Consider the following 17,953-nt stretch of genomic DNA (forward strand, 5'->3'; position numbering starts at 1 on the left):
TCACACAGTTACCATGTGGGGAGTTTACTTATGCTCAGTAAACTGACCTGAAGAAAACAGGAAAAGCAAGCAAAGGGGACAGCAGGTGGGCGGAAGCCGCCCTTTCACCGCTTCCTTCCCCAACCCCTGGACCAAACCTCCAAAGTGGCCCTCACGCCTCCCAGCGGCCACAATTCTGCCACAGGCACTTCCGGTATCGGGATGATGTCATCAGCCAGCGCCTCAAGTCGGCGCCAGACGCCGGCGTGCGCGTGGCGCGAGACGTCGGATGAGAAGGCGGGCTTTCCGGCTCAGTTCAAAGCTATTTCCGTCAGGAGCCGGAAGTCCGTCCCGGATGGCTTCGGGGGTAGCCTCTGCGTGGAGCTGATCGCAGGGGCCGCTGGCCTTCCCGCGCACGCTGGTTCCCTCATGGTGCGGGCCGCGGCCGCCAGTCTGCGTTCGGATCGGCGGCGCTGACGCGCCGGGGCAGCACGCGACATGTCGTCGGGCCTCCGCGCCGCCGTCTTCCCGCGTTGGAAGCGCCACATCTCGGAGGAGCTGCGGCGCCGGGACCGGCTGCAGAGGCAGGCGTTCGAGGAGATCATCCTGCAGTGTGAGCGGCGGGCGGGCCCGGAGGGCGGGCAGGCCCCGGGGGCGGGCGGGCGGACCCCGCCGAGGCACGCGGGGCCGCCAACAGGAACCCCAGGCCGAGCCCCGGCGCCTCTCGCGCGCCTCGCTGCCGCCCCGGGTTCCCAACGCCTGGCACAGCCCCATGCCTTTTGTATCTTTTCCTCTTTTCCGTTTATCCTTGGGTGTGACTGTGGAGGGTTTCCCTGCAAGCTTTGGATTTCCTTCATGGGCAGGCGCCGTGCACGTTTGTATGTGTAAATCCCAGCTGCTCCGCACACAATGCTTGTGTAATTAAATAGGCAGCTTCCAGAAACGGGCTATTTCGGGCATCGCGTTACTGACACGGGCACTGACTTGAAGCATTAGCGTAGTGTTCTGAGTATCACGAAGTGTTTGCCTTTCATTTCTCAAGACCTGTCCTCACACTCCGCCTTGGTGTTCTCTGTGACACATCCTGAGTCTTAACTCACTTTTTAGTTGGGACTTAGTAGGCTTTACTGTTACTGAAAACTTGGATATGAAAAAGGTGGCCCACACCCACCGCCACCGCAGCAATTTGAGTACAAAAATGTTTGTGCCCTTCAGTTCAGCTCATTCATGTCCTACTCTGTGACCCCATAGACTGCAGCTTCCCTGTCCATCACCATCTCGCGGAGCTTGCTCAAACTCATGTCCACTGAGTCAGTGATGCCATCCAACCATCTCATCCTCTCTCCTCCTTCTCCTGCCTTCAATCTTTCCCAGCATCAGGGTCTTTTCCAGTGAGTCAGTTCTTTGCATCAGGTGGCCAAAGTGGAGTTTCAGCTTCAGCATCAGCACTTCCAATGAATATTCAGGACTGATTTCCTTTAGGATGGACTGGTTGTGCCCTTAGATGCCTTCTAATGAGCATTTGCTTACCTCGCCCCCCATTTTACCCTAACTGATGACAAATCTGGGGGGAGAAACGGGCACTCTTGGAACCTCTGGTTCCAGGTCTGCCCCTTGAAATATGCCTTTTAGGTCTCAAATTCTGTTGATGACGAGATTCAATGTAGTAGTAGTTAATATCCTTCATTGAGTTCTGATCATGCTAAATTTGTGGTTCCTACACGTATGTGCAGGTTAGAATCAGATGGGGATCTTTTGAAAAATTAGAAAGTCCAGGCCATACCCCAGACCAACTAAACCACAGGAATGGGGTGGGACACAGGGGTCAGTATTTCTTGGTGCTCCCCAAGTAATTCTGATGTATAGACAAGCTTGAGTGCTGCAGTATTTGGCGTGTATTGTTTCACTTTCTTTCTGAAAATTCCCTGAAACAGGTCTTGTTGCCCTTTATACAAATGAGGAATCTGAGACCGAGAGAGGTTAGGTAATTTCTCCGGGTAGCACGGCAGAGTAGATAGGGTCTGGATTAGGACCCAGACTTGATGGCTCCTAACTTTTTTGCATTTTTTTGCTTTTCTCACATGGTTCCCCAAGAAATAGTCCTAGCTGAGCTCATCCTCTTAACTAAAATGGAAGGAAAGGGAGATGATGGGTGTGCCACTGTTGCGCTAATGCTTTACACTCTTAAGAGACTGGCAGCCTGGTGCTATTTCAGAAAGCCAGAAGCACAGGAAACTCCTTATTCAAACGTGACTCCTCACAGGTTACATAAATTCAAGTCACCAGGTATTTCATCACATGCTTATTCTTTAAAAGCTGATACACACCAAAAGTCACATTGAGTTGGCGGTCTCACCACAGTCCCCTTACCAGCCTCACCTACTTGCATCTATAAAATCGGGGTGAAGCTTGCCTTGCCTGCTTCATAAATGCAGTGCCGGGCATATAAGTGCTTTGAAAGCCATCTACGTAATTGCCTATAAATGGAAGGTGCTTGCTTGTCATCGCATTGACACAATTGAATGTTTTTCTGCACTTTGAAAATGGACATCTTGAAAGGGGGTGGAAGATGTCAAAGGCTAGTCAGAAAGTCAGGTCAGTCCTGTCTTAAGAGGGAACAGGTCTTAAAACAGCCTAGTGAGGAGTATAAGCCCAGGGCGGGGGAGCGGTCGGAGAGGAGACCAGGGTGAGGAGCAGTAGGGCGCAGCTTCCCTGGCCTGTGCAGATCTGCGGTTTAGGCAGGGGTTCACATTTGGGAGATCACCTCTGGTTTGACTATGAAACGGTCCCACTCTTCATTGCCCCGCTTCTCAAAGAGAGGGACAGAGTTTGCTGTCAGTCCTGCCTCTGGGCCTGAAGAGAAAGATGAGAAGAGGCCGTGGGGACTGTGGGCGACTCCCCTCCCTCTCCATCCTTCTCTTGAGTGAGAGGAGCTTTTAGGAAGGATCCCTCTTGAATACCTCCTCCTTTGAAAGACCCAATATCGCCAGGCATCCCTCTATAACATTTTTTAAGATCTTTACCAGGGCCCTTTGACACAGGGGAACATTCAAGGTTGGAATCCCTTCCCTCTTTTGAGCTAGTTTATTAAATTAATATTGATGAAGACAGTGTTTCTGTTTCTGCCCAGGCTTTCCGTCTTCAGAGATCAAAAAAGTGGGGCTCAACTCTTTCAGAGGAAAGACAAGCGCTTCTAACAGGAATGGTCACTGGCGTTAATCCTATGGCATTTTTGTCCTGAAGCAGCTGCCATCTCAGGCGTGTGGGGTCAGTGAAAGCCCACATCACGTGTGGGTTTTCTGTAAGTTTCCCAGGGTCACTTTCTTGTTCTGCTTAGTGCACCCCCTTGCACTTCTGATCTCACTGGCCCCCTGCGTGCATGTCATTTCTAGCCTTGATTTGACTTTCAACTTCCTTTATTGTGCTCCCTGTCACATTTATTATGGTTCGAGAACTCCCTTTTTTGAACTCTCTCCTCCTGTATTCTTCAGCATGTTAGGATCTTGCACCTAGTTGGTCAAGCAGGGAACCTCAGGATAACCTTTGACTTCTTACTGATTACTGTCTGTTAATGTCACTTGTTGAGTTGCTAAGTCATGTCCGACTCTTTGCAACCCACAGACTACAGCACACCAGACTTCCCTGTCCTTCACTATCTCCTGGAGTTTGCTCAAGTTCATGTCCATTGAGTCGGTGATGCTAGCCAACCATCTCATCCTCTGCCGCTCCCTTCTTTTGCCGTCAATCGTTGCCAGCATCAGGGTCTTTTCCAATGAGTTGGCTCTTCGCATCAGGTGGCCAAAGGATTGGAGCTTCAGCATCAGTCCTTCCAGTTACTACTTGCTTTTAAAATCTGTTGTTTTACCATTGCCAGTAAGAAGAGGTCTGAATTTTCTCATCCTGCTCTCTCATGTGTTGGAGTGACTTTTATTTCTAGCCACCTGCTAGGTACCTCTAGACCTTCTGCCTGGACTGTCTGTCTTTTTCTCCTGTGAAACCATCTGAGAAAATGAGTAAAAACTCACTTTTTCTCTTCCTTTTTATACTTGACCTTCCCCCCCCCCCGCCAATATATGTTTTAGCTCCTGGTGGTCAGGGACTCTGGTTTGTATTTGTATCCCTAGTGCCCTGATCTGAATTTAAGATAGAGTTCCCTCTTTCACTTAGTGGTGCATAGCACTTCATTTTCCCATTGTGTTTTGGTATGTCGTTTGTTTCTTCTTCCCCAGGTAGGAAGCTATGGGAGTAGAAAGAATGGAGAGGGGAATGTTTTTGGAGGGCGTTTTCAGATTCCTTTGTCAGGCTGCCGGTGCTTAGGCCAGGAAGCATCTAAGGTGTGTATGTTCCTGAAGTTTGGACGACTGCTACAGTTAGTGACAAAGTGCAGTATACCTAGTACTTTGATACCTCATAAAAGTGAAGCCAGCCCCGTCATCTTCTGATTATTTTTTTTTTGGTCCAGATCTTTATAAGACATTAAGTAGTAACTAAGTGTACATAGGTTATATTAACTTTTTTTTCTTTGATAGATAACAAGTTGCTGGAAAAGTCAGATCTTCATTCAGTGCTGGCCCATAAGCTACAAGCCGAAAAGCATGACGTACCAAACAGGCATGAGATAAGGTATTTGGAAACTATCCTCTGTTATTTATGTCCCCCTTTTAATTGAAATTTGTCTCAGTTCAATTGTCACTTCCCTAATTTTGAAGCAAACCGAGTCCTGTGTTTGTGCTCCAGTTTTGTTTGGGCCCCCTTGTCGCTCAGCTGGTAAAGAATCCACTTGGTGCGGGGAACCTGGGTTCCATTGCTGGGTTGGAAAGATTCCCTGGAGAAGGGAAAGGCTACCCACTCCAGTATCCTGGCCTGGAGAATTCCATGGACTGTATAGTCCATGCAGTCGCAAAGAGTCAGACACAGCTGAGCAACTTTCAGTTTACAGTTTTTCGTTTTTGTCAGTTCCTTTCAAATCGAAGCTTCTGAAGGCACATAGCTAAAATCTTTTTTTTTTTTTTGAAGGCATGTAGGTACTTCCCCACCTAGAAGGCTCATCATCCGTACGATGTGAGCTTGAGAAACTGCTTCAGACGAGCGGCCAGGCCAGCTTCTCCTCTAGCCTACGAAGCCTCACTTTTTCTAAATAATAAGGTATAAGTACTTTTGAACAGATTTGCATAGATCTTGCTGGTACAGGATTGAAAGGCCTGTAAACAGAAGCGATACAGGTCTGTTTAATCTTTTTTAGTTCAGTGTGTTGCAGTATGTTTTAGTATATGGCCATACTAGTGAGTTTCAAAAAGCCTCTTTTTTTTTTTTTTAAAGAAAGACTAGGGGGAAATCTGCATTTTAATAGGAAGGGTAAGTATTGCTTCGTTAAATGTGTGAGTGTATGTTCATGTTAGGGAGTTTGATATGTTTACTTGGGTTATTCACTCTCTCTTTCTGAGGATCCTAAGTAGCTTAAATGGAATCATTCTAGAGTCTTACTGTCCTCCTTTTCCATTTGTTCATCATGTTTGCTCGATAGCTCAGTGGGTGAAGAATTCAACTGCAGTGTAGGAGATGCAGATTGAATCCCTGGGTTGGGAAGATCCCCGGAGGAGGAAATGGCACCCACTTCTTGCCTAACCAATGACATGCACAGAGTAGCTTGTCAGGCTACAGTCCAAAGGGTTGCAAAGGGTCAGATATGACTATGCATGCATACAACTAAATGGTAACCATACCCATTCTTGCTCTAAAATCCACATGTTTTTTGGTATGTCAGTTACATTTTACCCATTGTTAAAGCAAAGTTGATGGTAACTTGGGGTTTTAGAAGAAAAACAGAAATGCTTGGTGTAGCTTATTTCCTTTATTCCGGTCACCATATCTGCTCAGTACCTGCCATCCATGTTTCCTTATCTGGCGAGATGGTCTCCGGATGGACTAGCGTGGAGAGAGGGACGGATGGCCCAGCCTCTGCTCCGTTTCTACCTAAGAACAATTCAGGAGATGGTGCCTAAGCTGTGGCCCTGGGAGGCCTTCTCAGTATTTAAAATAGTAGTTGCTGTGTTCTGATCAGTTTAGGTGTAGAGAAGCCACGTGACCTTTTTTCATCTAAATTCAGTCAGGTGAAATCCTGAAACATTTTATTTCTATTTGGTTAGACTCTTGGTGGCCAAGGTAATGGAGCTTCAGCATTAGTCCTTCAAATGAATATTCAGGCCCCTATACTTGATGCAAAGATCCAACTCACTGAAAAAGACCCTGATGCTCGGGAAAATTGAAGGCAGGAGGAGAAGGGGGTGGCAGAAGATGAGATGGTTGGGTGGCATCACTGACTCAATGAACATGAGTTTGAACAAGCTCCGGGAGATAGTGAACAATAGGGAAGCCTGGTGTGCTGCAGTCCATGGGATCGAAAAGAGTCAGACACGACTGAGCAACTGAACAGCAAGACTCTTGGTGACTACAGTCCTGCTTCTTTTATCTATCAGCCAAACTCATTTGCTTGGAAAGGTACTATAAATAAATATACAACATTCTTTTAACTGAGTATCACTGGGCTGGTTGGGCTTCCCGGATAGCTCAGCTGGTAAAGAATCTGCCTGCAATGCAGGAGACCCCGGTTTGATTCCTGGGTCAGGATGTTCCCCTGGAGAAGAGATAGGCTACCCACTCCAGTATTCTTGTCTGGGAAATCCATGGACAGAGGAGCCTGGCGGGCTACAGTCCATGGGGTTGCAAAAGAGTCAGGCACGACTGAGCGGTTAAGCACAGCACTGGGGGGTAATGTAAATGGAGGTCCTTGCTTTCCTGCAAACTTGTGTTCCTAACCAGGCCTCCTCCTGACTGCCTCATTCCTATCCTTATTTTCCACAAGTCAGCTATGGTTCCTTTTTCCCTCAGTGTCCCGCCCCTCCCCCTCTGCAGTCGCCAGGCCAGTTGATCTTTGCCCACAGCATCCTTTGCGGCTGTCCCTTGGTTTGCACTTGTGTGCCGCCCCCTTCCTTGCTTACCTGTGCTTCCGTTCCTGAACTGTGGCAGGGGTCTCGTTCACTGAGACACCTTGTGACTGCAGTGTGGGTCAGGCGCTGGGATATGAAGATGAACAAGCCAGAGTCCTTGTTCTCAGGGACCTGAGCCAAGTAGGGAAACCAACTCAAAGAGGTGTGTGCTGGCAGGTGTTCCCATAGACGGGGTCTGATTGGTTGCGTTCTCTGTTTTCCCGGCTGTCCTTAAGTCCTGCCCTGCTCATCCCATTCTAGTTAATTCTAAAACACACTGTGCTTAAAAAGCTTTCTCTCATCAATTATCTGGCTCCCCTCTTCAGTGTTCTAATCCCTTTGCTAACAGAAGAGATTAAAGTGAAACTCTTACCTGGGATGTAATTGACTCCAACCGTTTTCTCAGTACGCTCCCTGGACTGCAGCCTCAGAAATTTGTTAGAAATGCGGAATGTTGGGCCTCACCCCAGACCTCCTGTTTGAGAAACTCTCAGGGTGGGGCCCAGTAGTCTTGTTTCAGGAAACCTTTTAGGTGATTCTGATGGCCTCTAACATTTAGGAACCAGTGGCCGCTCAGTCCTTGTGAGCCATCCGAAGGTCCCGAGAGCGTGTTAGGGACACAGACTGTCAACACAGGTTATCAGCCCTTTTCTTGGACCTGATGAGTCCATCTGGGATGAGGCCCAAGAATCTCTTAAAACCTGCTGTCTGGATGATTTCTTTCTCTCTGCCTAGTGGAGCCCTGGGCTTTTATGAGAAGTTTGACTGTTTTGGTGAGTAAAGTTGGAAGCAGTGAGAAGGCTTTGAACAGAGGAACGAGTGCCCTGGGTCCTTGCCTTTGTCTCAGGGGTCTTTTCTCTACAATACCGGATTTTTGGAAGGAGAGACTAGTTTGATGCTTTGCATATTTCGCTTTGCTTTGTGTTACAATGAGAATTTGCAGCAGTTATTTCTTATCTTCCTAATTCTCATACAGAGTCAGTTACCCAGGCCTGTGGCTTCTATTGCCTCATTTAGGGTGGTTTCTTATAAGGCATGTGCCACTTTCTAGTTTCCAGACTTTGACCTCTTGGGCCAAGATTGAGGAAGTACTGTTGCTCAGAGAACGCAGCATTAAGGTATCTTAGCACCTGTTATAAAAACACTTCTAGAGACGGAGGGAGCATCACTCTGCTCCCCTTTCCCTCTTTATCTCTTTCTAGTCACTGGGAGGAGATGGTCCCCCCATGCACCTTTCAGGTGGGGATACCCTAGGTTGCCAGCCGTCTTTCCCCTGGGTGGTGGTTTCAGCTGCTCACTACGGTCTGATGATTTTCATCTGTAGCTCCAGCCGAGACCCATTTCCTGAATCACCCATCCACAGTCTGGTCACCTACTTCTGGTTCTGAGGTAGTGTGCGCACACCTGCAGACTCCCAAACTCTCGAGGTGGCCTGAGCTCAGTCTGTAGCTTCAGATGCATTTGTCTGCTGACAGCGTCTCTGTGTCAGCCTCCAGCTGGGACCTTTTTACTTGAATTCAGGCTCTAATAAATGTGCCGTTTCCACTCGGCGTGACGTCATAGGTGTCTGAGGTGACCTCGTTCTTCAGCCACACCCCCCAGCCCCTACAGCCCTTTCTCCTGAGGTGGTGACCTCTGCCTGTGATCAGCCACTCAGGCCAAAAGCCTTGAAGTCATCCCCAACTTTGTTGTTCCCCACATCCAGTTCAGAGGCACATCCTGCAGTCTCTGTCTGCAGTGGACCTAGCTCGGATCTGACCTCGTTTTACCACATCCCCTGCTGCTGCCCTGTCCTGATCTGCACTTCCTCGAGTCCAGACTGTAAAATAACTTGCTAACCGATCTCCCTGTTTCTGCCCTTGCCCCACTGCAGTCCGCTCTGCACCCAGCCGCTATAGCGATCCTTTGAAACGTAAGTCATTCCTCTGCTCAACACCCTCAGTGGCTTCCTGTCACGCAGAGGAAAAGCCACAGCCCTCGGGGGTCTGGGAGACTCTGCATGGCCTCCCTGCTCCTCCCTGACCCCCTGAACCCTTGCCCTGGGGGTGCAGGCACACTTAGCCCTGCGAAGCCCGCCTCCAGCCTCTGCGACACTTGCTGTTCCCTCCGCTCACAGAGCCCCGTCCCCAGGCCGCATGACTAGTTCTTCACTGCTGTCGCGTCTCCAGTCTTGCGTCACCTCTCGGGCTGCCTTTGGTTACTCCACGTGGCACAGGAGCCCTATCGTCCTGTTCCCCTTCTTTATTTACACTGCTAAGTTTTTCTTCACAGTACATCTGACCGCCAGCCTCCGTCCATCCTCTCACTTGTGGTCTGTGCTCTTGGCCGGCTCAGAGCTGGCTCTCAGATACTTGTCGACTGAGGGCATTGCGTGGTCTGCTCCCCGTCCACCTGAACTTCATCCCAGAAGCCGTCTTTTACTCCTGGCACGGCTGGTGGTTTGGGCTGTGACTGGTTGGTTTCACCTGTGTCTCAGGGGCCCTACCTCCTGCTTTGGGTTTGTGGTGACTTACGACCCCACTGGCCTGGAGAGCTGAGCTGCTCTATTGGCTGTGTTGCCATGCACAGGCTTCAGGTTCCACAGTGACTATCCCAGTGTCTGATTGAAGGAGAATAAAGTCTGATTTTTTCTTTTTTTTCTTTTTCTCCCTCTTTTTTGCATGTTCTCTTCGTCTGCCTGGTTGGGGCATTTAGTCCCGGACATGATGGTTCGTGGAATGATAGTCAGCTGCAAGAAATGGCCCAGCTGAGAATTAAACACCAAGAAGAACTGACTGAATTGCACAAGAAACGTGGGGAGGTAAAGAAAGATAGCCCTTCTCATCTCTCCCTGAGGGTGGGGGCGGCGGGGGACAGGCACTTCCACTGGCATTTGCAGCCATCCAGACTACACACAGCATTGCCAGCTCTATCTGGGAATGAAACAACAGGAAAGGTGAGGCCCACCCCCCCCGCCGCCCCACATCAGCAGCCCTCGAGAAAACTCCCAGGTGTCATGGAAGGTACAAGTGGAGAAAATGTAGAAAGAACCCTGCTCCTCAGTCGACTGAATGTTTTACTGATAACCATCATGAAGTGTGAACCCTGCAGTTTCAGAAAAATTCATTAGGACAAAGCACCTTCTGGGCTCTGTTTGCCCTGGATGGTGGTCTAATGGCAAGTTATAAAGATCTTCAGCTGCGTTGATGGTTTCATCAGCTAAAGAATCCGGAAAGGTAGCCGGGGTGGAGGAGTAGACAGATGCTCTCAGCAGGAGCCTGGCCGGCAACCTGGAGCATCACGGGTCTGTCCCAGGCTGCCTGCAACAGGGGAGGCACACACTGAGCTTGCAAGCCTTCCCATCGGCCCTTCTCTCTTCCACCAGCTTGTTTCTTATTCCTGCCTTGGCCCAACCCCACAAGCACAGGCACCTGGGTTTTTTTTTTGTTTTGTTTCCTTTAAAATAAGTTACTATTACTAATTTCCAACTGAGGTCCTAAACTCTCTTGTTAATGATGAACATGTTCTTTACCCCCCCAGTTAGCCCAGTTGGTGATTGACCTGAATAACCAAATGCAGCAGAAGGACAAGGAGATGCAGATGAACGAAGCCAAGTGAGTAGAGACCAGGCCTCCTTCAGGACCGGGCGTGGGGTCTCACTTGCTGTTCTGCCGCCCTCTTGTGCGTGGGGCCCGCAGCCCCCACACTGGACTCAGCGCCAGCTTCATTTCTGTGCACTCATAGCACCGGGTCCTTTTCTCCCCTCTGAGATGTGAAAGGCAAGAACAGTGCCCCCAGGCCTCTGGCATCCCAGCACCCACACACCCCCCTGAGATGTAAGCCTGCCTCTGGGAAGCAAACACGAGGCAGTGCCAGCTCTCCCCACGGCCACTGCTGCCTGTGGGAGTGGCGTCTCCTGTGGTGGGCGCGGGACCGAGAAGGGGCTTGGGAACAGGGGTGCGCTTATGAACAGGTTATCCTGCATCTGGGAGAAGCCTGCCAGATGAAATAAACAGAGCCTCCAGAGCTGGGACCTTCGAGCTGGAGGGGAGCCTGGGTTTCCTCTGGGCCTGTTCTCCGAGTCTGCTGCAAGGGCTCTCTGGAGGCTTAGAGAGAAAGGTGGGAAGCTTGCTCAGCCTCAGTGAGGGAGCACGGATCCTTGGCCTCCTGCTGAGCTCCCATCATCACTCTTGTTCAGCATCAGAAGCTCCCTCTTTCTTCCCACCCTGTTTCTCTGAACAGTGCCTTAGCTTGTCATTCAGAGTCTGGTGAACTTTGCCCGAGGTGTTGCCTCTGCTAATGGGATTGTCCCTAAGCCACCAGGGCTGGGTTTGGCCGGGTGAGGCGCCCACGCTGGTGGCTGAGGTCACTGCAGGGCCCAGGCTCACGCAGCTCTATGGTTTCGCTCCTCTCCTCGTGCTTTCAGAATTGCAGAATACCTGCAGACCATCTCTGACCTGGAGACTGAGTGTCAGGAGCTGCGCACTAAGCTTCAGGACCTTGAAAGAGCCAACCAGACCCTGAAGGATGAATACGACGCCCTGCAGATCACTTTCACCGCCCTCGAGGAGAAGCTGCGGAAAACTTCCGAGGAGAACCAGGAGCTGGTCACCCGGTGGATGGCGGAGAAAGCGCAGGAGGCCAACCGCCTAAACGCGGAGAATGAAAAGGACTCAAGGTGGGAGATGAACCCGCAGTCAGTGAGTCTCAGTGTTGGTACAGTAACCTAGCAAAACAAGGTACACCTGGCAGCTCTGACCACAGGGAGGGGGCGTCAGGGCACACCGCCGGAAGGAGCGGGGGCGGTAGAGGGCATAAAAGAGACTTGCGTTTATGAGGACACTTTTATAGCTGAGCCAAGGATTACCTCCCTGAAGGGCTTTGGCACATTACTGTATTTGCCAGTGAATTCTTTCCATGTTTCAAGAAGAAAAGCTAATTCTTGAACATTATAAATTAAACCAGAATTAGAAAAAGATTAAAATACTCCCCCTCATTTTATAAAATTGATCCAACCAAAAATTCTGATCTTGCCAGTGTACAGAATGACTATGGGCCAACGTCACTAGTAATAAGAGTCTAAAAGATTTAGAACATTTGATTTTAAATCCGCACGTCAATGATTTAGAATTTGAAAAGATTATCATAGTTAAAATCTAAAAGAAGGAATACATGGAATAGGAAAGAACCTTAATAACGATGAGCCCTAGTCCTACCAAATAGTATACGCAGAAAGATTTTGAAATCTGTGTGAAAACAGAAAGCAAAAGGTAAAAGGAAGAAATGTTATTCTCTGTTGTTTTGTGAAAAGTTCCTATATAGGAGTATTGGGAGACTTTATAGACATGAAAGGTAATGGTAATAAAAAATGAACTGTATAAAAATCGTAGGTTTCTTAACATTGAAGAACACTGTAAACCAACCGAGGGTATGCAGCTATAAAGTGTATGTCCTTAGTATAGTCTGTTAAGAAACAGGTGAGCGTTCAGACGGATGGATGTAAAGCAGAGATGTAAAAGAAGCGGATGGGCTCCGTGGATTTGGTTAGAAGGGTTGTTGGGAGGAAGGAAGGTGGGACGTTTCTGATTTGGGGCAGGCTGTTTTTCCAACCCCCTGGAGGGCTCTGGAGATGGCGGGCGTCTGCAAAGCGTTCTTCTTGTTGGAATTTATCCTGCGTCATGAGACTGGCTCACAAATACGATTCCGTGATCATCCGGTTTTCACAGAAGTGGTCTCTACTTTGTGAGGAAAAGAAACTGTAATATTTTCGTACAGTGGGATTTTATGAAGTCATTTAAAAACAGACATACTTAAGTTAATATTAAGAAAAAGTGAGCTATCCTTTTCATATTCTTTCTGTCTCAGGTTTACAAGTTAAATTGTGTGGCTTGTAAGGGCTTCCCTGGTAGCTCAGCTGGGAAAGAATCCTCCTGCAACGCAGGAGACCCCAGTGTGATTCCTGGGTCGGGAAGATCCGCTGGAGAAGGGAACAGCTGCCCCCTCCAGTGCTCTTGGGCTTCCCCATGTGGCTCATATGTGGAGCTCTTAGGCAGCTGGGGAGTGGAGAGGACGCGGGGGTTTCCCTGGACGTTGGTGCGCTGCGGGTGAGAACCTGCCTGACGTCAGAGAGGCTGGCATGCAGCTATGCAGAGGGAGAGAGCTGGAACGTCGGGCGGACGAGAACAGCCCGGGCTTTCTGGTGACAGCGGGGCGTGAGGCGGGTGGCACACCAGCCCCAGGTGCGCCCCGTGAAACGTTTTCCTGGGAGTGTGCCCTTGCGCGAATCACCCTCTGGCTGCGCCTGTGGGGCCTGGCCGTTCTTTTCATCACATGATACAGCTAGTTCCTCCTTCTCAGAAGCCTCTCCCCTCCCTCTCTTCCTACCAGTTTCCCAGATTATACCTAATAATATACCTTCCCCTTCTAGCAGCTTCTGTTTACCTGGGTCGCAGTGGCGCGCTCTTTTGAAATAGCTACTCGTCTCCCTTGCTCATCTGGGTGTGTCCCTGCAGGCTGGCACAGTGGCCGCTGTGTGGGACGCTCCTGGGGAAGCTGTCAGCTCTCAGAAGGTTTCCTGTTGGCCTTTCTGATGAAAGCCGGGCTGTGGCCGTTTTCTTCTCCCCGTGCCTCGAGCTGTGTGCTATACCCGCCCCTGCCAGGCGGCTGCCTCTCCTGTAGGGGAGCGTTACACACCCCACGCTGAGACTGCTTTTCCCTTAGAGATGGTTTAGAGGTCACCTCTTAATTCCACCTATGAAAAATCTGTTGTGTTTTTTGTCACTTATCCTGTAAACTAAAACTGACTTTTCATATTCCAGGTCAGGCATGGGATTGAGAGTGTAAAGCATTTTCTTAAGCGACAGCCTTGTCCTGTCCCAAATTCTGCTGTGTCGTGTGCAGGACCTTGCCCTATTTGAAAGTTCCCACTATGGTAGAAGCATTTTACAAAAAAATTTCCGGCAGAGTTCTTGACCTGAGTTCAGGAGCAGAGCTGGAGTTGTAGGTTGGGGGGTCCCTCCACCTCAAAGGTAAAACCACAGATAGAAGTGAAATTGCCATGGAAATGCAAGGGAAGCCAAGGCTTAAAGGCTAAGAAGCTCCTGAATTTAGGACTTGGGAAGGAAAGCCAAAAATGGTTCTGAGAGGTGGAAGAGAGTGGAAGCAACTGCGGACCGTGTGAAACTTCTGCCACAGCCCAGACTTGGGTGTTCAGCCCTAGTAAGTCGAAGCTGCATACATTTTGACAGCTGAAGAATCTCACTCTACCTCAGCTTCCACGTCTGTAAAATGAGAATCATAGTATTCACCTTCAAAGCTTGTTATAAGTGTTAAATGAGTTAAAAACCTATAAAATAATAAAACCGTGCCAGGGATACGTACATTTTTATGATTATCTGTGCTCTTGGTAAGTTAGTGTGAGACTGTTTACTGCAGAAAACTACGTCTCCGTCATAACTAACCCTGGATGAACCTGGTGCACGCTTCTGTCCTGAGAGGCCCTGGGTCCCAATGGACAGGCTTCTCTGCTGGTTCATTGCTTTCTCTAGTCGCATAATCCCTCCTGGGGCTCTGTTCTGAAATCCATTATAATGGGGTCTTTTCTGATGCTAAAAGTGTGGGTTTGGGCCTCTGGGTATGTTTGCCAAGGGCAGTAGTTACTTGAATATTCAGTGCACTTAAAATATATTATTAAAGCCAGTAGTTGTGAGAGCCAAAACCCCTTGTTTGCTTTAAGTAGACATAAATAGTGGGCTTTTTTTTTTTTTTTTTTTTTAATAGGAGGCGGCAAGCCCGGCTGCAGAAGGAGCTCGCAGAAGCCGCGAAGGAGCCTCTGCCAGTTGAGCAGTGAGTAGAGAAGCGCACATTAAAACTGTGCTCTTAGCCATTTGGTTTGCTTTTCTGAAATAGCTTTACAGTGTTTTATTTCTGTGAAACCAGTTTATAGATTGTAGAAAGAAAAGTAAAAGACTTAGAGAAAATAAAAAACACTCATTACTTTCCAGGAAGTTGTTGGCTTCCAGGAAGGGTGAGTTCTGACTCCCTTCGCCCTTAACCAGCGACAGCCTCGCTGTCTTCCTGTTGACACCCTGACCCATTTTCTACCTCTAGTTGGAGCCGTGGCAGTGTGACACTGGGCTCGGGTTGCGTCTCCTGCTCTCTGCTTGGTTTGTGACTTCATATGGAGTTTGGGCAAACCTTTGAAGCCTGAGTAAAAACGGATCTCCTGGAACACAAGGAATTGAATCAAGATGGAGTTTTTCCTAATCTGGAGTCAGGTGGAGGCTCTTCCCTGAGATTTGAGGCTTTGTTTTGAGAGTGGTGGATATTTTAGTGACTAAATTCCCTTTGCTCTGGTTCAGGATTTGTTTCCCACCCCCTGCCCATTGAAATAGATCATGAAATACAGTATTATGGTTATGAGCCTTTCTTTTAAAATGTTGGTTGCTTCCTGATAAAGGGAGGGGAGTGGTTTCATTTCATCTAGGAGTCATCGGCCAGAGGTCTTGATCTGTGAGATAACAAACCTCACGCCAAGGCCTTTTAGATGGAGCATATGTGTCTGTCTGCTGCTTTCCCACATGGGGAAGGTGAATGTCAGGCATTTTTGCCGAGAGCTGCAAAGTAGATAGTTGATCTAGAAATGAGATTTGGTTCTCCTTAAAAGTAACAGCTGATGAAAGCATCATTTGTCTTGCCTGCTATTGGCCAATGTGAGGTGAGTAGGTGTAGAAAGGTCAAGTGTCCTGCCCCAAACACAGAGCAGGTGGCAGGGGCAGGCTGGAAACCTCAGGGTGTCTGACTGTAAAGGCCTGTTCTTACTCTCCTGTGCTTCCCTAATTGTAGGGTTTCTTCCATCTTTGAAGGGTTTCGATAAGTTACCAGATGCTGGTATTTTCTCGTGGTTCTAGGTCTTTGTGCAGTTTCAAGCCTGCAGCTATACAGTTCTGTCTTAAACCATTTACGTAGGTTCGGCTCGTGTGTATCACTCTTGCCATCTCTGCTGTTCTGTTGTTACCCTCTGTGAACACAGATGACTCTCCCAAACCACCAGTGAGAGGAGAAGAAAGCCCAGCCTGTTCTCTGTCTTCAGGCCCGCCTTTGTTCTCCTCTCAGCCCTGGCTAAGATGGGGGTCAGTTACACGGGATCCTGGAATCAGTAGCCAAGGAAAATAAATATACTTGAACTTGGTTTGACTTGCTTGGTAACAGGTTCTGAAGTATAGATTATATTTACATAATCCAGATAGTTAATCACGGGAGAATCTCTTCTAAGTTCCTGTGAATCCAAACATTTGATAATAAAGTCTTAGGTTATTAGCTTTTATCAGTTTACTTCTCCATGAAGATTGCAACTTAGTAGGAGGTCGTTAAGACCAAACTAATTACTTGCCTTTCCTCCAACCAGGAAAATGGGGAGGAAGGGGAATTCCAGAGGGGCTTTGCATCCGGTGGGATAAACAGCAGAGGAGCACTTTTTTTTTTCTTTTAAATTTGGCCGTGTCAAGTTGCGGCATGCAAGATCTTTGTCCTTTGCTGTGGCCTGTGGGATCTTTAGTTGAGAAACTCTTAACTGCAGCACACGAGATCAAGTTCCCTGTCCAGGGATCAAACCCAGGCTCCCAACATTGGGAACACAGAGTTTTAGCCACTGACCCACCAGGGGAGGCCCCAGGAGCACATTCTTGTGACTTATTTCACATGTAATGTGATGAACTCACCAAATGTCAGAAACACTAGGTACTTAAACATAAGCATCGAACAGCCAGAGTCAAAGATGACATGTGTTTAGATCCCGCTTTCCTGTCTTTTATTCTTAAAGTGGTGCTCAGAGCCGGGTTGTTTACACGCCCGTTGATCTCCCTGCCCTTTTAGCAGTCCATTTTCTTACCGCCCTGGGCGGCCCCCTTGTCCTGGCCTTCTCCTGCACACCGCAGCTGCCCCTTGCTGTCCTCCACATGTTGCTGAGCCCTGGGAACTGTTTCTTGCTGAGTGCTGCAGTCTGGTGGTTGGCGTGCAGGAGACTTCTGAAGAGAAAAGTCTTTCTTGCTCCTGGTTATGTGGTTAGGGACTTAATAAGCCATTATTTCAGTACTTTTCAAGTGGGAGCTGTCTTTAGACTTGAAGAGATCCAAAGCTCCCTTCTTGGGTTATTTTCAGCTGGAGCTCTGGATCCGACTTAGATTGTTTCTTTTCATGTTGCTCTGATGGCAGTTCCTTTTTCTCCAGAGAAGCTGAAACCGGCTCTGTCCCAGCCAAGACTCCTGGGCCGTGTGTGATTAGGAAGTGGTGTTGCCTGTTGGCCTTAGCAGAGCAGGCCCATCACAGAGCTTCTGTTCAGCAGAAGCAAAGACTCGGCCTCTCGCCCTTCTTTCCAGGGATGATGACATTGAAGTCCTCGCGGATGAAACCTCTGAGCACCCTGAGGAGACCTCTCCCGTGCGAGCCATCAGCAGAGCGGCCACGTAAGTAGACGGGTTGTGCCAGGAATGGGGCGCTTGGGGGGCACCCTGGCAGCCACCGTGGGCAGGACCAGAGAGCAGTGCAGGGCCCCCGGCTGAGCGTGCAGCCTCCCTCACTCGACCGTGGCGGGTATGGGCTCCAGAGCGTCCCCATCTTTCTCCGGTTGTGCCTCCTTAACTAGGAGGGAGCCATCCCTCAGTGGTGCCTCCAGCCGTGAAGAGAAGCAGAAAGAAGTGGTAGTGACTTCCTGAAAGAGGGACCTTGTTAGGCTGGGTGATTGTTTAGAGCATACTGTTTAATTCTTAGCAGGCTCCAGGATTTTTTTTTTTTTTAACTTGCCAGAGCAGGACCAAAAGGATGGGGTTTGTCCTTAACCATACTAGAAGTTGTTAGGTCAGTTAGTTTATTGTCCAAAGCATCATTTCTAGGGAAGTTAATTTAAGGCTAGGGAATCTTACTCCTTTTGAGATTTCAAGGCTGGGTGTTCCCATTTATCTTCCCTCTGTTTTCTGGTGGTTCAGTCCCTAGAGGGTTTTCTCTGCTGGAGT

At 48.9% G+C, this 17,953-nt stretch overlaps 1 protein-coding gene across 5 annotated transcripts in view; it reads left to right on the forward strand.

Moving 5' to 3' along the window:
• Nucleotides 1-349: 349 nt before the first annotated feature.
• ATG16L1 (autophagy related 16 like 1) overlaps nucleotides 350-17,953 on the forward strand; it is a 44,025-nt gene continuing 26,421 nt past the window's right edge. For 4 of the 5 annotated variants that reach the window (XR_011144446.1, XM_068966778.1, XM_068966779.1 and 1 more), the window contains exons 1-7: nucleotides 350-592; nucleotides 4,509-4,602; nucleotides 9,660-9,765; nucleotides 10,485-10,558; nucleotides 11,371-11,622; nucleotides 14,724-14,789; nucleotides 17,321-17,407. Coding sequence is in view for 4 of the 5 variants with exons in the window: in XM_068966778.1 (XP_068822879.1) it covers nucleotides 478-592; nucleotides 4,509-4,602; nucleotides 9,660-9,765; nucleotides 10,485-10,558; nucleotides 11,371-11,622; nucleotides 14,724-14,789; nucleotides 17,321-17,407 (794 nt within the window). In the remaining variant the exon portion in view is untranslated. The remainder of the gene's footprint in view (nucleotides 593-4,508; nucleotides 4,603-9,659; nucleotides 9,766-10,484; nucleotides 10,559-11,370; nucleotides 11,623-14,723; nucleotides 14,790-17,320; nucleotides 17,408-17,953) is intronic. The other variant, XM_068966781.1, reaches the window with a different exon arrangement.

This window comes from Capricornis sumatraensis, chromosome 2 (assembly GCF_032405125.1).
Source record: "Capricornis sumatraensis isolate serow.1 chromosome 2, serow.2, whole genome shotgun sequence".
NCBI classification, from domain to species: Eukaryota; Metazoa; Chordata; class Mammalia; order Artiodactyla; family Bovidae; genus Capricornis; species Capricornis sumatraensis.